This window comes from Zeugodacus cucurbitae, chromosome 2 (assembly GCF_028554725.1).
Source record: "Zeugodacus cucurbitae isolate PBARC_wt_2022May chromosome 2, idZeuCucr1.2, whole genome shotgun sequence".
NCBI lineage: Eukaryota > Metazoa > Arthropoda > Insecta > Diptera > Tephritidae > Zeugodacus > Zeugodacus cucurbitae.
The window spans coordinates 86,895,456-86,916,538 of NC_071667.1; the positions used below are offsets into that span (position 1 = coordinate 86,895,456).

The 21,083-nt window shown below is 34.1% G+C and overlaps 4 protein-coding genes across 5 annotated transcripts; 2 read left to right on the forward strand and 2 right to left on the reverse strand.

Moving 5' to 3' along the window:
* Positions 1–632: 632 nt before the first annotated feature.
* Ttpa_0 (retinol-binding protein pinta) lies at positions 633–3,484 on the forward strand. Its single transcript, XM_011187711.3, has 4 exons — positions 633–1,121; positions 1,832–2,024; positions 2,092–2,321; positions 2,381–3,484. Exons 1-4 carry the CDS (start codon positions 928–930, stop codon positions 2,580–2,582), a joined length of 819 nt encoding a protein of 272 aa, XP_011186013.1. The 5' UTR covers positions 633–927; the 3' UTR covers positions 2,583–3,484.
* Positions 3,485–4,104: 620 nt separating this feature from the next.
* On the reverse strand, positions 4,105–6,490 carry LOC105214342 (MOB kinase activator-like 1). Its single transcript, XM_011187710.3, has 3 exons — positions 5,916–6,490; positions 5,061–5,227; positions 4,105–5,000 (listed from the first exon to the last, which is right to left on the reverse strand). The coding sequence occupies exons 1-3, from the start codon at positions 5,927–5,929 to the stop codon at positions 4,522–4,524; spliced, it is 660 nt and encodes a 219-aa protein (XP_011186012.1). The 5' UTR covers positions 5,930–6,490; the 3' UTR covers positions 4,105–4,521.
* A 454-nt stretch (positions 6,491–6,944) lies between these two features.
* LOC105214340 (nucleolar protein 56) lies at positions 6,945–8,997 on the forward strand. Its single transcript, XM_011187709.3, has 3 exons — positions 6,945–7,105; positions 7,165–7,567; positions 7,632–8,997. The coding sequence occupies exons 1-3, from the start codon at positions 7,103–7,105 to the stop codon at positions 8,747–8,749; spliced, it is 1,524 nt and encodes a 507-aa protein (XP_011186011.1). The 5' UTR covers positions 6,945–7,102; the 3' UTR covers positions 8,750–8,997.
* Positions 8,998–11,270: 2,273 nt separating this feature from the next.
* On the reverse strand, positions 11,271–21,027 carry LOC105214339 (clathrin interactor 1). Of its 2 annotated transcripts, none has more exons than XM_011187708.3 (7): positions 20,862–21,027; positions 18,739–18,940; positions 18,505–18,654; positions 18,255–18,441; positions 18,093–18,186; positions 17,231–18,030; positions 11,271–12,747 (listed from the first exon to the last, which is right to left on the reverse strand). In XM_011187708.3, the coding sequence occupies exons 1-7, from the start codon at positions 20,912–20,914 to the stop codon at positions 12,107–12,109; spliced, it is 2,127 nt and encodes a 708-aa protein (XP_011186010.2). In that variant the 5' UTR covers positions 20,915–21,027; the 3' UTR covers positions 11,271–12,106. The 2 variants fall into 2 exon arrangements, with proteins under 2 accessions (XP_011186010.2, XP_011186009.2); XM_011187707.3 differs by lacking the exon at positions 11,271–12,747 and adding an exon at positions 14,040–16,946.
* Between the last annotated feature and the right edge of the window lie 56 nt (positions 21,028–21,083).

Genomic DNA, 21,083 nt, shown 5'->3' on the forward strand with positions numbered 1-21,083 from the left:
TTTCCCTTTATATATTTTTCCAAAAATTAGTAGTACAAATATTAACATTATAATTGGTGACTCCTCTGGTCGATACAAAGTGAACCATTGGTTCGGAGCTTATCATATTCCTTTGTAGAAATCTATGCATGCCTCTAATGTCATATTCATTGTGTGTACTAGAGAATATAGTGCGGTTTCGCTCATTTTCAGATGAGCTAGATTAAATTTATTCCAATATATATATAGCTGAGTAGTTGTTTTTTGGAATTTAGCATTAAAGTGGGCGCGACCAGGCGATATTCGTTTATCGCATTGTTTGCGTGATGTGTCATCCTGAGTTTTTGAATATAATATGAACAAACAACCATCAAGTGGTCGATTTTTCGACGATCCTGTATCATGATTAAATGTTGAGATGAAGCTACACATCATACAAGTTTGTCCTATGTATATCATAACGCTATTATACTGTTTTGTCAAGGTAAAAATAGGAATACATATGGACTACCCACCCAACGTTGGCGCTTCGACGTTTGTGCGCCAGCGTTTACTGCTCTGTCCTGACATTCGCATTGCATCTGCTGCCAATTGAATGCATTGGTTGGTTCTAAGAATCGCAACGACTGCATAAACAACATCGACACCGGCACGCCAGACATAAACAGAGCTCCGGGCACTGCAATTGCATTCGGCTGGCACAGTTTCACGCGATCGTTTGCCTCGTGAAGAGCGTTTATTTGTAACGTCGCTTTTTAACATTTGCGTGACATTTAGCATTTAGGTGTGCGATTAAGCAGCGCTCGCCCCCATTGTTATATTCGTTTTGTGTGTTTGATTTTGTGAATGTATTAGGAAAAGAGGAAAAGCAAAGTTCACAACACAAAATTCAAACAAAAAATTGCACTGCGTTTAAGTTATTGTTTACAATCAAAAGTCGCAACTAGAATGTTGCTGCACGGTTCCAGGAAAGTGGGCACCTATGACACGGAGCCTGAAAGGATTCGCCTACAAGTACAACATATTTCGCAATGGTTAAGAGAGAACCCTAATGTAAACGCCAACAATGACTTTGAGAATTTGTTGTTCTTTTTACGTAGTTGCAAATATGATTTGGATCGAACAAAGAAAAAAATAAAAAAGTAAGTCTGGAGTTACACTTAAATAATAGGGGGCATTACGTGTGCACCAGTATTATGTGCTGCGCGCAAAAGTTAATTAGAAACAATGGTATCACTATCAAGATGAGCGTTAGAAATTCAAAAAAAAAAAATCGTTATATGTAAACAGTGTATTTCCAATCGGAATTGTGTACCCACTGTATTCGCAGCTTATCGAAGATTTTGAAGGACAAATTTTGGAATTTAAATGTGATACATTAAATCAAAAATAGAATATTAAATAGGTAATTATAGTGATATCCCATATAGGTAATATGGTGAAATATCGGAGAAAGCTTAAGTGAGTGCATCTTGGGCATAATATTGTTAGGTGACAAGATTAGTGAAATCGGGCTATGTATAGGTTTTAATTATGAAATAATGTTGTGTGTTATCTTAATACAATTAAATAAATAAATGCAGAGAGAATAAAATGTTCAGTTACTCTCGACCTTAGTCCTTCCTAACTTGCTAATTTAACGCCCTTTTTAGCTTTATTATCTTGCTTTCAGCAAAAAAAAACATGTAGCAGAAGAACTAAGAGATTAATTTAATAACTTAACTTTAATAAATTAATATGACTCTGACTGAATTATCTGTGGAAGCCTATCTTTACTCCTTTTTTGTTTTTTAGTTAAATTGATTATAGTATTATTTTTAATGAGTCGATGATATTAAATGACTTTTTATAGTTTCTATCAAATGCGTGCGGAGCGTGTAGAGTGGTTCGCCAACAGAGATCCCTTTTTACCAGAAATACAAGCACTACTCAAACTTGGTGTGTTTCTACCAGTCGATGGCGTAGATTCAAAAAATCGTAAGGTGGTTGTAATACGTGCGGCTGCACACGATCCAAAACTCCATTCCCAAAACAACGTTTTCAAGGTAAAAGTATATAGTACATATAAATGTCTGTCGATATGTAAAAGTGTAATTAAAATGTATTTTCTAGGTCAGTAAAATGGTCTTGGACTTACTACTAAAATTCGAGCCAGATAATTGTGGGCAAGGTATTGTGGGTATATTTGATATGGCGGGCGTTCAGTTGGGCCATGCACTCCAATTGAATCCTAGAATGATAAAGCATTCTGTTGAAAGTTGGCAAGCTTATCCATGTCAACCAAAGCTTTTGGAGTTCATAAATGCGCCGACTCACGTGAATATCTTTCTGAACACTTTCAGGTGACTACATTTATAACTGGTAAATAATTCGTTTAATACGATTATATTGCATTCCATAGATTATTTATGACACCAAAAATGCGCTCCCGTGTTGTTGTACAAAAGCGTCTAACTACAGTGGAGTGTGCTGGCTTACCGAAAGATATTGGAGGCAACGGGCCCAGTTACAGAGAACTTACTGCCAAATGGAAACAACTCGTTGAGGATAACGTGAACTTCTATCAGGAATATGATAAATACAAAAGCATACTGGCAACTTGAACCAATTTCGCCAAACATCGAGAGAAGTAATTAAACATATCATTCGCTCGCGTTCATTCCTCCGATAACAACTTGTGATTTGTTTTAGTATTGTATAAGTAAAATAATATTGATTAGTATTAAGATTTCCAAAAACGGCATTGTAATGAATAATCAAATTAAATTAATTAATATGTAGTTAAATGCTAGTGTATACAAGCGTTCATACTAGAAGGCAAGATAAAATTATATTAGCCATTGACCATATTAGAGAATTTTTATCATTTAGATTAATGAGTTTATTGTAGTTGGTGTCATTTATACACACGCATACAAATGTAGGTATGTATATGGGTAGTATTTAATACATGTTAATTAATATATAAGTATGTATATAATATTTAGGCTTTTGGGTTACATTGTTAATATAGATATTTTTAAATAAATGCTTACATACTTATACGTATATGTAAATGTTAGGTATGAAAATATACGATATTTCTTACATTTTATTAGTACAGCAAATGCTTATGTGATAATATTTTCCAAATGTATGTCTCAATTTTACATATCTCTACATAATAATAACACACAACTGTATCTATATATTGTGGTATACTAATCTTAATATAAGAATAAAATGTGCTCCTGCATGGACTACGTTGTTGTTGTTTTAGAGCAAATACTAAACTAATGTGCATCCCAAGCTTTCACTACATTAGTTAGATACTTGGCCGAACTTATCTTCTTACCAGTAGCCGTCACCGACCCACTCAGGTCCGGATTTCTCTTAATAAATGTTGGAAGATTTTAAATAATATGTATGTATGTATACACATGTGTATTTCCTGTAAATATATGTTTGTATTATGTTTACAATAAAGGATTTGAATTTATAATAGATATAGGTGTGCAGTTCAAAACTCAAGCGATTATGTTTTGTGTGAGATTGTATTTTGTTATTTTCTAAAGTTTTATACATTTAGTAATGTAATGCCTAATGCTACCTTAGGTTATTAAAATGGGTTTTATGCGTTGCTAATAAATGTTTTATTATACATACGTGCATGTAAGTACACAATTGTATTAAAATTTGCAATCAAACGTTGTTTATTTTGCAACAAAAATTGAAGAAATTCCATCCAACTAAAAATTTTATTGTAAAATATAATGAATTTATGTCTTATGGGGCCCGTTTATTATTTATTAATCATCAATTCAGTTTCTTTCCCCCAACACAAGGCAAATGTCCACTCTTAATTTAGAAATTCGTTTTTATAAAGTCTAGTTCCAAATTGTTGATTTTTTTCACTCATTCGTATAATTTTGTTTAAGTATTCTTATCTCATTTAATGTTAAATTGTTAGATATTCGATATTATGGCGTTGGTGAATAGTTTCGATGGCGACCTTTTCACCACCACATACACCTGTGATAAATCATCACCTATTTAATATATATGGAGTTTGAGTGTTCTTTTAAGGGAAACTTAATACTAGCATTTTTAAAGTGGACAAATATATTAAATCAATACTAAAATAAATTATAAATAAAATATAAGTTTATTGCATTTATCGCTGTTAAGCCACTAAAAATAGTTGTTACATTATAAATATTTATATTTAAAGAATAAATTAAAATTTCTATCTTCGAATTCTAGTAGTAGCAATAATGTAAGTATTCAGCACTTGTTACAAACTTACACTTACATCATTCTAATTATAAAAAAATAAATTTCACTCTTGATATCGTTTAATTTTAAATCGTTCGATGGATACTTATAGTTTTGAGGTTATTAAAAATTAAATATAAAAACGCCATGTATCTTTATATTTTTACGGCATTTCGTACTGCAAAACAAATGTATTTTCTTTAGTGTTTGATTATCGGTCAATAATCCGTTCCTTAATGAGACCGTTCACACTCAAAACTCTAATTGCATCCCGACTTGCAATGAATCCTATATTTGCCGCTCATCTTTCGCTGTTAACTTGTCAATAAGTTCCTGCAGTGGAGCCAGTTCGCGCCGATCAATTAAGTTAAACTCTTGAACGAAAAATATGAAGTGCTTAAAGGATGTATTCAAATGTGCCTCTTCACCCAGAGTAACAACCTCTGAGAAATGCTGATGATATATATGTGCGTAAACACGAAATAGACGTTTTAGAATAGTTTTCGCTATGCTGAGAAAATTCTTTGGAAACGGTATGCCTATTTTAGATGGGAACAGTGTCTCATCATCTAGTTGGTCTTGCACCCACGTCATAAGATAATCTATATACTTGGGTGCACTGCATTTAATAGGTTTTTTGACAGTTAGTCCATCCGCCCAATGATATTCATATTTCGGTCCTGCCGACATAATAACGCAACTCTCTTCGGTGCAAAATTCAGTAATGGTGCCATACAACATATTTATTTGATTGAAGAAATCGACAGCTGTAATAGTAATAGACATGTAAATCAATGAAAAGCGATAGCAAATCAAATCAAACTTACTATTAACAGCTACCCATTCATTGAGGTCTTCTCCATCCGGCAATGCGACGGCATTACGTAAATTACCAGAACCCAAAGTTGCAGCCGCATGTTTCATCAAATCATATTGGTGAGTTCCTTCTGGTATATTCTTTTTCGGCTTAAAAGTTTTACTTGAACGTGATCCACTAAATAACATTAAACACATAATTACTAATCAATTAATTGCTAAAATATCTACGTAACTTTTAGTGAAAGCATTTAACGATTTCTAATTTAACAGAATAAATCTTTTCAGTTTACAAAGTTGAGGTTATCTTTGAATTCGGATATTCTCAGAAGTTTCGTTGTTCAAGGAGAATTTATTTTTTATTACAATCGTAGTGATTTAATAAATTATTAGAGAGCAAAGTATACATATATATCTCTGAAAATGAACATTGTAATTAAAGACTTAATTATGAAATGATATTGCTTAAAATGAATGTGCGGTATTAAAAGATGATTACATAACGTTGAATATTTTAGAGACTTGTTATTTAGGAATGCAAACTTTTTTATGGTCCCGTCGTCTTAACTGTCTAAACATTTTGCAGAGGGATGAAGAACGTAATACTGTTGGTTCCACTGTTATTTACTGTATATAGTTAGTGGCATGTGTATGCCTTGATTTATTAATATAATAAAAGTCCTTGCAATTAGCGAAGAAAGAAGGCAGTTGTTTAATAATTTATGTTTAGTGTTTTCTAGTACTATTTAGATTTTACAAAAAAAAAAAGTTGTTCTTTCTTTATCTTTTTTCGGGATTTCTACATCTGAACAATTAATGTACACTAATATCAAAATAATAATGTTTATTACTGGAACAATACTTACAACAGAAATTCCATGTCTTCAACCTTTTATTTTAAGCGTACGTTAGAAATATTGAATTCAAATACAGTTACGTCGGGTTTTGAGATCGATGTTTGTTTTGAAATATATAAGCTGTATTTTCCTTACTTTATCTTTATTTCAAATATTTTTTGATTACTTTTAGCAATTTGACGAGTTTAAGAAAACACTGAGGTGGCTTCTGGTTAATACACTTAAGGTGTAGTTGTTACTTGATCGAGGATATTGGGAACCGACCGTAACAACTTACACTTATGTATATTTGTATGATTTACTAAATCTGATTCTCATATATGTATATATACATATATATATATATTACGTCTGCTAATGGGCTCTGTTGTTCTATCGCAGCTGATCTCGCCCTCAATGTTTATTCAGCGAATGTTATAAAGCTTTTATACTCAAAACTTATTCCAATTTCTATATATAACTTGTAACAACTTAAATTCATTTAAATCTTGGTATATTAACGAATTGTAGATGCTTTATTTGCAAAATATTTGTAACACGAAGACAAAATACACCTCACTATTCACTCAAAATTGTGGTTGCCATACTTGTTGTATATACAGAATATATTTATAATATTACACCTTCAAATACATTTAAATTTACCACAGTTACAAAATGGTTTAAAAAGTTTAAAAGTGAAGATTGAATTAAATTTTTGTCATTTTGCAAACAAAGATAGTTTGACATTCTGCAGGGAGAAGTTATCTTTTGCAAAATCCAACAGTAAATATAACATCTGCCAATAATTTAATATAACATCTGCCTCATCTATCCCAAATTTAAAAACGGATTAATTTAATTATGAATACATAAGTAATGAAGTTTGTTTGAACAAAACTCAAATGCAATCAATACATTTTTTTATAAAAAAAAAGTTTTATAAAGAAAATTATGACTGCAAAATTAAAATTAAAAAAAAAATAAGCTATAAAAAATGTTCGGAAACTGAAAATTTTTGTAAGCCCACAAATGTCTCAACTTGAAAAGAGCAGCGTATTTTATAGATGACGTTTTGCTTAACAAATGTCAAACCCTCATTAAAATTCTGTACAAATGCAAAACACGTGGAAAAGTTTATAGCGTGGAGTACTTGAGTTTAAATATTTTGTATTTATTTTATTAGTGTGAATTAAGTGGCGTATTTCGCTGTAAATATGGTTTGTATTGAATTATTTTGATCCTTTTAATTGTATTAATATAATATTTAATTTTGTAGTCACAACTATACGTCCTTTACGAACATGCTGCGGGTTACTCGCTTTTTTCGGTCAAGGAATTTGAAGAAGTGTCGATGTTTCTTCCTCAAGTTGAGGCATCCGTAACTGATATAGCAAAATTCCATTCAATCGTAAAATTAGTGGGATTTTCTCCATTCAAAACAGCAATAGCTGCGCTTGAAAATATTAACGCAATTTCTGAAGGTATTGCCCCACAGGATCTGTTGCTATTTTTGGATGATTTCTTCTCAAAGTTGAAGAAGAAGAAATGTACCTTGGGTATAGCGGATGCCAAGTTGGGAGCAGCTATTACTGAATCGATTGGTGTTCAATGTAGCCATTTTGGAGCAGTACCTGAAGTAATTCGTGGCATACGTTTTCATTTTCATCGACTAGTCAAAGGTGAGTTTTTTATTTTTGGTATAAATATATAGAGTAAAAAGCAACGGAAACAATTTATTTTAAGGATTCACTGACAAGTCTGCTGGCATAGCGCAACTGGGGTTGGGCCACAGTTATTCTCGCGCCAAAGTCAAGTTTAACGTTCACCGTTCGGACAATATGATTATACAATCTATTGCGCTCCTTGATCAATTGGATAAGGACGTAAATACATTTTCCATGCGTATACGTGAGTGGTATTCGTATCATTTCCCAGAGTTGGTGAAAATTGTTCCTGACAATTACTTGTTTGCCAAAACTGCTAAATATATAAAAGATCGTAAAAGCCTTACCCAAGACAAATTAGAGGAATTGGAGGAAATTGTAATGGACTCGGCGAAGGCGCAGGCTATTATAGACGCCGCAAAAATGTCTATGGGTATGGATATTTCGATAGTAGATTTAATGAACATTGAATTATTTGCGGAGCGAGTTGTTCGTTTATCGGAATATCGAAAGAAAATGGCAACATATTTGCACAATAAAATGGAGGCGGTGGCACCAAATTTACAATCGCTGATTGGTGATCAAGTTGGAGCACGTTTGATTTCGCACGCAGGCAGTTTGACCAACTTGGCCAAATACCCAGCATCGACAGTACAAATATTGGGAGCGGAAAAAGCACTTTTCCGAGCATTGAAAACTCGTTCGAACACACCTAAATATGGACTGCTGTATCATTCGTCGTTCATTGGACGCGCTGGATTAAAAAACAAAGGGCGTATATCTCGTTTCTTGGCTAATAAGTGTTCAATTGCTTCACGTATAGACTGTTTTTTGGAGAAGCCGACAAGTGTTTTTGGTGAAACACTAAAGCAACAGGTGGAAGATCGTTTAAAATTCTACGAATCCGGTGAAGTTCCACGTAAAAATATAGAAGTAATGAAAGAAGCCATCGAGGCAGCCGAAAAAGAAGACAACAGCAATGCTAACGAGGCACAAACATTGAAAAAGAAAAACAAGAAGAAGAAACGCAAAGCCGAAGAAGCGGAAAACGGTGATGCGAAAGATGACAAACGCAACGGAAATGCCGAAGAAGCCAATGAAACTATCGTAGAAGAAAACGGTGGCGAAGCTGGTGAAGGAGAACCCAAGAAGAAGAAGAAGAAAAAGAAGAATAAGAATAAGGATGCCGATGCTTAATTGGGAACAAGTAACCATTTTCTTAGGTTATACAAAGTACATAGTTATTTAGTGATTGCCTTTATTTGGTACACAAAATATATAACATACACTCTTTAATATTTAGGTTATAATTGTCCGCTATTCTCTCCACATTGTTTAGAGGGGGAAACTTCTTCTGTGGAACTAACATATTTTACAAACTCAAACATTTTGTAAAATAAGTACCGAAACATTTTGAATAAAGTACAGAAATATTAGTAATCGTATTTCCTTTTGTTTTTAATTTTGAATAGGAAACAGATTTTATATTTTGTAAATCTTATGATCGAGTAATTCACTTCCGATGAACTTTCTAACACCTGTTTATCGAAACTTAAATGAATAACCTAATCAAAATATTTTATTTAATTTTGTGTTATAAATTTTGATTTTACGTTAAAATTGAAATGTAAAGAAAATGTACATATGTAACGGGTGATTTTTTTGAGGTTAGGATTTTCATGCATTAGTATTTGACAGATCACGTGGGATTTCAGACATGGTGTCAAAGAGAAAGATGCTCAGTATGCTTTGACATTTCATCATGAATAGACTTACTAACGAGCAACGCTTGCAAATCATTGAATTTTATTACCAAAATCAGTTGGCAGAAAATCCGCTTTTTTATCGACAAATTTTGTTCAGCGATGAGGCTCATTTCTGGTTGAATGGCTACGTAAATAAGCAAAATTGCCGCATTTGGGGTGAAGAGCAACCAGAAGCCGTTCAAGAACTGCCCATGCATCCCGAAAAATGCACTGTTTGGTGTGGTTTGTACGCTGGTGGAATCATTGGACCGTATTTTTTCAAAGATGCTGTTGGACGCAACGTTACGGTGAATGGCGATCGCTATCGTTCGATGCTAACAAACTTTTTGTTGCCAAAAATGGAAGAACTGAACTTGGTTGACATGTGGTTTCAACAAGATGGCGCTACATGCCACACAGCTCGCGATTCTATGGCCATTTTGAGGGAAAACTTCGGAGAACAATTCATCTCAAGAAATGGACCCGTAAGTTGGCCACCAAGATCATGCGATTTAACGCCTTTAGACTATTTTTTGTGGGGCTACGTCAAGTCTAAAGTCTACAGAAATAAGCCAGCAACTATTCCAGCTTTGGAAGACAACATTTCCGAAGAAATTCGGGCTATTCCGGCCGAAATGCTCGAAAAAGTTGCCCAAAATTGGACTTTCCGAATGGACCACCTAAGACGCAGCCGCGGTCAACATTTAAATGAAATTATCTTCAAAAAGTAAATGTCATGAACCAATCTAACGTTTCAAATAAAGAACCGATGAGATTTTGCAAATTTTATGCGTTTTTTTTTTTTAAAAAGTTATCAAGCTCTTAAAAAATCATCCTTTACATACACTGAACAGCTTCAAGGAACCTTAAAATTTAAACTCGTTACACTTTTTTCCGAAGTCGGTTAGGCCGAGATTTTTTCAATGTTTCAATTAAACTACATATGGTCGTTGACACAACTTTGAAATCGTTTTGTATATAATGACCACATCGAGTTCCTTATAAACAAAAATACTATTTATTTTAGCTCCGAACAAAAAAAGTCTCACTATTTAGTTGAGTGTCAGTGCACGTAGGCATACTGAATTTATTTCATATTCATAATTCGCCTAAATACTACTAACATATGTCAATGTAATGCTCTTACATTATCAAGATTATATATCTTGGAATGTGTGTATCTAGTTAGATCACAAATAAATGTTTTTGATAAAAATCGTGTCGAGAGTTTATATGAATTTCGGTGGTGGCTTCGTTCGGGGAATTTCTACGAATATGTAACGCTTATACCACGGACTAACAACGTTTAAACACATACATATTGATTTATTTATTACACATAAACATTATTTCTATAATAATGCAGGCTTTTTTCCATTTTAAAATTAGAAAATTGATTTTTTACCACCAATAACGTTTAATATTGTAATGATTTATTGCAATTATGTCTCTTTTGGAAAATTCATATCGATTCCATACAGTTTTTATACTTACACATATTTAATAACGAAATTATATATTTATTCTTATTAAACTCTTCTTTCTAATTTATATTACTATATAATTAATATATGTACTTACATACAAATATACGATGGTAATTGAAGTGATGTGTTTTGTAAAATATTTTCTGGGTCAAGCATAAAATAATACAGAATTTTACAAAAATATTGATCCATATACATACATATTTGTACACAACCTTTACTTGTTTCATTATTTAATTCTTAACATTAGTTGCTTTTTAGTGAAGTGGCGATATGCACAGACTTAATCCAAATGGGAATAAGGACGGAGTGGGTACCTACTATAATACTATATAATGGTACGTATTCAAATGCTTTTGCGGTGAAAGAAGATTTCAAGGCGAACACACACATTTATAATTTATGTTGGTATATGTAGTTATTATGCGAATTACAAACACAACATAAATAATAACAAGTAGTAAAATGAGGAGCTTTCGTAAATAATGTATGCACCTGTGACGTCCAAGAAACTTTCTACAGAGATTAACATTCAGTAACATCGGAAAATCTTGGATCTATAAAGTGTAAATAAACATCGTTTTGAAAGTAAAAAAGGCAACAGACATACATATGTATATGTGTAAATGAAAGAACAAATCTATTGAATAAAAATTTTAAATGTTCTTGCTGCTCGATTCGTTAAAAATCTGTTTATCATTATCTTTATTTAAATACATATAAATATATGTAAATATGTATGTATGGAGGTTGTGATCGTATGGAAACATCCCCGACATAGTGAGTATACGCTTGGATTAACTCCCTTTTGTATGTTCAATTAACTCATTTTATTCACTAATACGATTCTATGTTTAATAATATTTAACGTTTTCAATGTATTACATTTCATTGTATATCTGTATAAGTATTGTATACTTTCCTATTGTAATTGTATTGTATGTAAGACGCACATTTATTGTAATACTTAACATTTAAAACTCAAAAAGTGGACGTTTACTTAGGTATATGTATGTATGTCGATTGCACTCATTTATATAACAGAGATTATTACAACATTTGTGCATATCGATATAAGCACATACTTAATTTTAATTGCTTACGAATTTCTTGACAGCCAAAAATTGCAATACTTTAGCTCATTCAGATAATCAGCGCACACGGATAATCTTAATGATAAACATTACAGTTGGAAAGTAGAATGGAACAATAAAAACGAGAAACAAGAAGAAGAAAAAGAAAGCAAAATTTTGCAGAACTATACATTACATAATATATATATATATAGGTATGCCGGTGTGATTTATTTATGCTATTAAATATCATTGGAATATATCAAAACCATGCCCTGGTAGTTGATTATTGTTGCTATTGCCTCCGCTTTTTTGGTGTTGCGGCGGTTGTTCCAAGTTCATTGCACTAAAATTGGCAAACATTTGTGATGCTGCTGCTGATGTTGAAGTCGTTTGCTTTGATTGGGGTGGAATGTTTTGTGATGTTGGGGCAAAGAAGGCGCCTGGAATGCCCATTGAGGCAGGTGCGAGTCCTGCGGAATTCTGTACAAGGTTCGGCGTACCAAAGCCGGGGCTCGTCAATGGCGAAATGCCACCGCCGCCAAATGCATTAAAACTAGCTGCTGGCATTGTCGATGTCACATTGTTATTGCCAACAGAACCGGAGCCTGTGTGTTTCGTGGGACTTTGTGTTTTTAACGCGTTCATCGAGGGTGCTGGCACATTAGGCTTGTTTGATTTGCTGTTCAACAAGTTGTCTAGATCGATTTTCAGATCGCCCGTCTTCAAGTTTTCGGACCATGTAGCACCGACATTTTGTGCGGCAACTGATGTAGAAGTGCCTGTGGTTGCGCCCAATGCCTGTTGCTGCTGTTGTATATTGCTAGCACTAATGGGTTGGAGTAGGTTGCTGTTGTTGTTGTTGCTTGAAAAAGGCGGTAATATGTTGTCTGAAAGAATATTGATGGTGAATGAATACTTAAAAGCAAAACTATAGAAAACAAAGTAAGAATTTCTCAAAGTGAGGTGATTTACTCATAATATATACGCACAGATACATTTGTGGATTTGAAATAGGTGTGAGGAAAAATGTCTGTGTGAGGTATAGTGTTGTATTCTAATATGTATAATAAAAGCACCACAATAAAGGAATAACCTGTTTGTACATCGAACACAAATGCAAGTAATAGTTTGGCTTTTCGTACATTATCGTTAATTAATTAATTACATATGTATGTTTGTTATTAGCGAAATTCAACGCTATTAATAAATAGTTTTTGCGTATTTTATTTAAACAATTTGAAAAACAAATATATTTGAATGCTTCAGATTTGTAGTAATTAAATAAAGCAATAAAACTCGACTCGAAGAAGCTAAATCAAAACAAAAAATCAATCAATATCGAAGGGGAACTGAAATATACATCTACATAAAATTATCAGTACATATTTCTGCTAAAATAAACTTTGCAAAATTAGAAATGAATTCTAATATGTGCCAATGTAAATACATAGATGAAAGAGTTAGAAGAAGTGACTTAAGCATACAAGCTGCGGTTGTTGCGAATGTTTTGGGAAACACAAGCAAAGCCTTTAACATCCAACTTAATTTTGTTTACTCTTAATTCGTTTTACCTAATGTGTCCGTGGTGGTATGATGCCGGGTATGTTGAGAAACGCTTTCATTTATACATGCATAGAAATTATTTGATTTTTATTTTTTTTTTAAACCATGAGATTTTAATTAAACATGTTGAATAGAAATTCCAAAATATTTTCGTCACGCAACAAAAAAAAAAAAAAAATAACAAACACAATAAATTTACAAAATATTTATAAAATGTATGTACATATGTATGTATTTAGTATGGTATGGAGACAAATTTTATGTTTGTTAGTATATTTTAAAATTTAAGCAAAAATAAATTCATGTAAATAAATAAAATTACATATTTACACATGATTTATACGAAATATTGAATTATTCGTAATAATTTCGTTTCGATAAATCGACTGCAATAAACACATGTTATCATATGAATGATGGTCAGAGGATGCCTTATACTTATTATTGTAAGATAGAGCAAGATATTTCTGTCAATGGCAAGCTTCCGATTATCCTCTAAGGGCAAACTTGGGTTAACTGATAGGTTAACTATCAGAGATTTCTATAAATTTATTAATGATCTTGATTCTTTTTTTACGTTAAAAATAATGCACAAATCAAAGCAAATTTTAAAAGCTATTGTATAAAAAAAAACATTTTATTGGCGAAGAAAAGAATACAATTATATACAAAGGGTTTCACGAAATTTATTATATCCATATTTGATATAAGTATTACTTTGGCAAGTTGAAATTATTTTATTCAATTTGCTCTGCGGAGTACAATTTATAGCAAGTGCCCAGAATTTGATTAGCGATATCACGACATTCTTCTGAAGTTTCGCCACCGAATAGCGGCGATTTAACTAAATCCTCTAACCATTGTTGTATCTCAGCAATGCGTTCCCCAAATTGTGTCATAAGTATATATGCTGGTGTGGTCACTAAGGTGGCACCAATAAGCTCTAATGTGGCCAGTCGAACCCGTGCCTCAACGCTGAAACGCACAAACGTGCACAAGTCAAAAACTTCCCGAGTGATGACGGGCAATACCGGACAATTCGTGGCGCTCAACACGAATACGGTTAGTGTGTGTAGAAAATTAACCAATAGCAATGTATCAATGTCGTGTGCAATGTGATCGGGCTTCACGTACAACATCTGCTGAGTGCGTGACCCACGAACAAGCGAAAAGAAAAATGTGCCTGCAACTTTGTGGAAACGATTCGGTTTTGCGGATTTTGAGTCCAACCCTTTCTGCCGGCTGTGGAATCGCTTAGTTTTCTCTTTGAGACGTTGTCGTATTATGCGCTGTGCTGCCAGTAAACGAGATTCGTGTTCATTTTCGAAGTGGAATTTGCGCGGATGTTTTGCGGGGGTTGGTAGGAGTGGGGCTTCAGTGTTATTTTCTGCTTCACCGGTTATACCAGAGAGTTCTTTGGCAGCGGCAGCCATTATTTGTAGCATGAGAATGCGCAATGTGGCGTTATAACATGTATTATCGGTGTGAAATTCCCGACATAGATACTTGGCAGAGGAGCCTGGTACAGATACACAAACTGCCACGCCACATTTGAATTTCATGCGCTCGAAGTCCTCATAGTAATAATGCATTTCGAGTGGAACGAAGAGTCGCAAAATGTCAATAGCAAGGCTGGAGTCCTGCTGTGACAATTGTGAACGGATCAATTGTTCTGCTGCAGATATGGCGGCCTCAAAGACTTCATAGTTATCTGGTTTTGTACTCAAGGTGTGTAATAAATCCAGCAGAAACTTGGGACGTTTCTCTGCTACAATTGACGTGTCGTTCGACATATTATAAGGTTTATACTCTTCCTCATCATCATCTGAATCTAGTTCCATTGATTTCGTTGATATTTCGACACAATTCAAAGGCACATCAACCGGTGGAGAAGATGACTTTGGTGTAACATTTTTTGACATTTCAGTCGTTTCTTTTATGAAACTTTCCAATAAATTTGTTAATCTAATTAAATTAAATTCTGCGCCCACTGCATCATCTTTCTTAGGTTGTTTGTAGTTATTTGCTATGCTATCAAGTTCCGTTATCAGTCTGCCACGTGACAATTTCAAAACATCCGCATATTCGAAGTGTAGACGATCCTCCTCTTTCGTCTGTTGGTCTTCCATATAATTGAATATCAACTCCACCACCTTCATGCCAATATGCCTTTGAACCACATCAGCACTTTCCAAATGGAAACGTAAAATATCATGGAGATAACGTTTGTATTCGTTGTCATTCAACATGTGAAATTTTTTATCTTGTTGTTCATCAAATAATTGTTTAGCCGTTGCTATAAGTAATTTGCCAATCGTTAAGTGCTCTTTTTCCGATAGTCTCAGCAAAGTGGTACGCTTCGACCAAACACTAAGCAGTTGCTGGAAGACTATCTGTACCAGTTTCGGATCGTTCAATGCTAAATAGCGTACTAAGGCGCAGAGAGCCTGCTCGGAATTCGGGCCATGTTGTATCGCCAATGTATGTGTGAAACAAAATTGCCAGTTGGCTGAATTGGCTGCAGCGTCACCAAGCACACGATAAGCATCGACATCTGGCGCGGTGAGCAACACAGCAAAGCCTGCTTTATGTATAGCATTCGGGTCTAATGCATTAAACATTTTCTGTATGACAATACGCGGTCCTGACAACTTGGCAAACTCATCCATTATTTTCAAGAACTCGTATAACTTGCTGTCACCTTGTTCGAAATTGCAGAAGTTTCTTATTATTCGACTTAATAATCTGCTGCAAAATTCCAAGTTGAAACACGAAATGTTTTCACATTTGAAGATGAAATTCAAAGCGCAAAGTAAATGCTGGAGTAGTTTATGAGCATAATTATGGGGTATAAATGCATCTGGCAAGTTCTGACCCAATTTATTGGCTACGCGATTCGGTAGGGAAATAATAATTTGCAAAAACTCTGTGACATCCGTGTTGATTTCTTCGATTTTCGACGTAGGTAATGTATTTAATCCCAGTTCAGCCAGCTCAGGTGTCAGTACAGATTGTGCGCGGCATATATGCAGGATGGCCAAAGGTAATAGTTGCGAATCATTCATGAGCTCCGACAATACATAGACTATGGTTGTGGCCCCATCCTCGTCCAATATGGATAGGTATTTGTTGAGCGAATAAAAAGTTTCATAAATGAAAGCAAAACTGTAGTCAACTTTAAAAAGGTTGAAAACTTGCACATCTTCAGCTGATGAGCGAATACCCGGCCACTCGCGACTGAAGAGTCTTATGAGACTCATCAAGATTTCCGTATATTCGTATGAGGCGATTTCTGACCAGTCCAAAGCATCCTTGTCGAAGCCAATAATTTTCTCCGGCGTGCAATATCCGGGTAGAACACCGCTGCTGAACAAATTCTCAATTGTTTTCGCAATTTTCGTGGCATCTGCTGCACATGTGATTTTCGGTATAGACTTGAATATACTAATTGCCTGTTTAAGTGTTTTTTTAATGTTGACAGGTATTGGCTTAATTCTGGGTGTCTCTTCTATGCCATCCTCGACTGAAAGTGGAGAAGAATGTGTGCATCCAATTGGAATATGTAACCGCAAAAATTGCAAATGTATGTACAAATTGTATGCGATTATCTTTACTTTAGATTTCTACTTTTCAACCGCAATTTCGGTTGGTAACTACAATATTTAACATCTAATAACATAATTCCGGAATCTTAGGCATATAAAAAATGCGCGAGAGGTTCTATTTGAAACAACTTTAAAATGCTTTCACCCCAGCAGCAATGGTGTTTACTTACTGTATAAATTACATAAAAGAAAATTAACTTACCCATTGGCATACTTTGATGAATGGACAAGTCGCCCAAACCTGCTAAAAGATCTGTAGTTGTTGAAGCTCCAGGCGCCACTGTTTCTGCAATGGTGGCTGAAGTACCGCTAAATAAATCAAATGAATCGTTAGCTGGAGTGGCCGTCGTCAACAAACTATTGTCTAGCCCGCTGAGTGTGTTGGCACCCGAACTCCCTTGGAATGCAGAGAAGTCTGCAAATTCATCGGTGGAGGCTGCCGCAATGTTCGTCGAGGGCAATTCAGGTAATGCTCCACTATCAAAGGCTGAGGTGAAATCGCCAAATTCTTGTGATTGCTTCGACTCGATGGCACGAGGGTCAAAATCGTCCAAATCATCGCTTGTGATGGCAGCACTAGTCAAAGTTTTGTCGTTGGGTGCCGGACAGGTTTTAAATATATCATCGAGTAAGTTATTATTGTTACTGCCACCACCACTCTTTTGCTGTGCACCCATAAGATTATTGTTATCTATTGATGCAATGCTACCCTCATTGTTGCCGTTGCTACCAATTAAATCATCTCCACCACTGATTGGCGTATCACGATGAGTAGGCGAATGTATTCCGGCAGCGGTTGGCGACATTTTACCAAAGTTTGCTGCAGCTCCCATGTCAATTTTTTTACTGCCAACAACTGGCTTTGCAGTTGGCTGCCTTGTAATACTAGATGGAGTGCTGTTAAGTGCGGATTTGGGACGAATATTCATGTTAATCGAATTTGGCTTAGCCTCTATGCCAAACTCAGCGGGGCTCGAACGATCATTGTAGCGATTTGCTCTCCTGTAATGTATATAAAAACGGTAAACCAACAAAATTACACTCTCATGTCTTCCATTACGCACCTTGGGCTGGGCGAATCACTATCGGAGAACTCCCGCTCGCCTTCATACTGCGCATCTTCATCCTCGTAACGGTCACCGCCTCGTGCATCGGAATCTAATAATAACAAATAATTATAATTGGCATAAAATTTGTTATATTTATAGTTATTCGAATTTACGTACACCAATTGTCACCGAAATCACTGCGCTGCGCACGCCAATCGTTATAACCACCACTTTGTGCACTCATGCTACGCATGCCCATTGCATCGCTACTCATACCTATATATTTATCCTTATTCTTTTTCGCTTTTTTCCGCTCCTCGCGCAAACGTTCATCGTCCTGTATAAAGTCTATTAATTCTCTAACCTGTAATATAATGTAATGATACATTCAATTTAAAACAAAATACGTATCAAATTTACAAATTACCTTATGTCTAACGTTAATACCCTGATCCTTGCCACCTTCATCGGTGAATGTGTAGTTTTCTAACGACCGTAAATCGTAAATATGCTCGCGAGATGATGTCACTACACGCTCGGAACCATTACGTACCAAATAGTTCAATAGCAGTAAACTCTATTTTTATTGGATATTTAAGAGAATATATAAAATACATCATATATTTTCAAGCCGAATAGTAATGGAGAAAAGTATACAAACCTTATACGTTCGACGCCAATTAGATTTATTGTCCTGTAACATGCGCTTCCACAGCATGGACATGACTTCGGGAAAGCTTTCATATGAAAATGTTGCATGCGCCAATTCCTGCATTAGGGGCCCTGTGGGTCCCCAGGGATCATCATTTGTGGCTTCACGCACCTTTCCTTCAATTTCCGTGTAGTTCATAACGACATTGGTTCTGTGATTAGTAGGAGAAAGGATTCCATTAATATGATTTTTTTTTTCAAAGTCTAATATATACGAATTAACAGAACAGTATTTATGGAATATTGCATTTGTGAAATCTTATCGAAGTACAAAAATCTCCTGGCTATGTAACAAGAATTGACGAGAGTTTCCTATTCGGGAATGATACAACACTCTCAGTTCTCATTATCATTTTTCAAGTATTCTTGTTCTTTCACAGTATGTTCACAAAATATGTTGGAACATAATATCAATGAGCTACTCGGTTGTTATGATATTCAATTGTGATCTGACCCATACATATGAATTGATTGAAGTGTGAAATATGTTACAAAAGCAAACTGCAATAGGATAAACTACTGATTATTGATCCCCAAATACTAAATATATCTTTGCAGGACTCTCAAATACATTAATCTAATCCCCGGTCTTCTTGTCAACTAATCCGGTCGAAAAAGTCGTTCCACGCATCTTAATTACTCACCCCTAAACAGAGTATGTATAACTACTACAACAAAAATTGTCAGTTTTGCTCTTCAAGGGGACGCTATTGGGCATTCATAGCTTACATTTTTTCATTAATAACATGTTTTCATCCAATTCCCGAACTTTTAAGTAAATAAATTAATTCAAACATAATAATAAAAATGTATTGTTACAAGTATACTTTTAAAACCTTGGATTCATAGAAAATTAACTATAGTAACACTATATTATAAATCATGGACAAAATCTTTTTTAACTTCTCTAGTCTGTGCTAATTTTATGATCAACGGAATTACAATAAAACAATTAATCGTCATAATTAAGTGTAACAACTTGCAAAAAATCAAAGTAGGTACTATGCAAACACAGTTGTTGTATGTCTCTAGATAACATAAAATAGAGGTGACCAGATAGAAACACTTTGAAAAAGTCGTGAAACCATTTCGGTTCTATCAGAGAGTAATTACTTTCTATATCGCGTAGATTTGTATATCTTTAGTTTTGATCTGTTGGTACACCTTCGATTACATTAAGTTAAGGAGGTTGATTGTATGGTGGAGGCTTTGTAAACTTATGTTAATATTCAGACTACTTAAAATTAATTCTTTAGTCACAGATATTACGATAATGTTTATTATTAATAATATTTTATATAAATTTGATTGCGGATATAACGACTTAACACATTTTTAGACATGTATAATTACTATATTTTTTTTACTTTTATTTAATACTTTTTAATGAATAATGTAATTTATTCTACAAGAAAATTTTTAAATTCAATATTTTTAATAATTCTACAAATTGTATACAGTAATCTTAATTTAAATTTCAATATAATATTACGTATACATATATTTTATAAAAACAAAATAGAGGTAAGTAAAAAATATATATGTACATAGTATATAATCAAAACAAGATTAAACCATATGCATATTTATGCTTCTTATGTGCCTATGCAGAACAGGTGGTATTTGTGTGTTTGAGGGAAAAAATATAAAACGGATGTAGTACTTATAAACACCAAAATGGAAATAGAAATCGAAAGTTGAATTAAAATTTGAAAGCATTTTAATTGTTAGCTCATACAACTGAACACACCCGTTCTCACACAAATAGTAGACCAAACTTTATGCAATACAAAATAGCAACTGGCACAGAAATTATAGACTTTATTCAATCAAAAATCACCTGGCTTATAGGTTTCTAACTTGCATAAATATGAAAACTGCTGTATGTGGGATATTTAATATTAGATTTAAATACGATACGTGGGTAAATGAGACAATTGCTATAAATTTTGGTAACCAGCTTTACACAATGGGTTAGAGTTATACATTGCCATTGAGATTATGTGTGCATACAAGGTTTTTTGGTATCTAGTATATTATCTTTAAAAATTTCCTGAATGATTCCACACTTACACTTTATCAGCCAATTCGCGTACTTTCCACATGCTTATGAATTTATCTACCATTTTGCTAGTAGTTTAAATATTTTCACTATCTTTACTTGATATCGACTTCGTCGTCCACAACTGCAAAATTCCAAAGCTTGTCCGCACTCGTTCAAGTTTCGCTCTTTCTGAAGTGTTTATCAAATTGTACTTAATACTCTGAAAAATTTATGTTTGTGATTTGTACAAT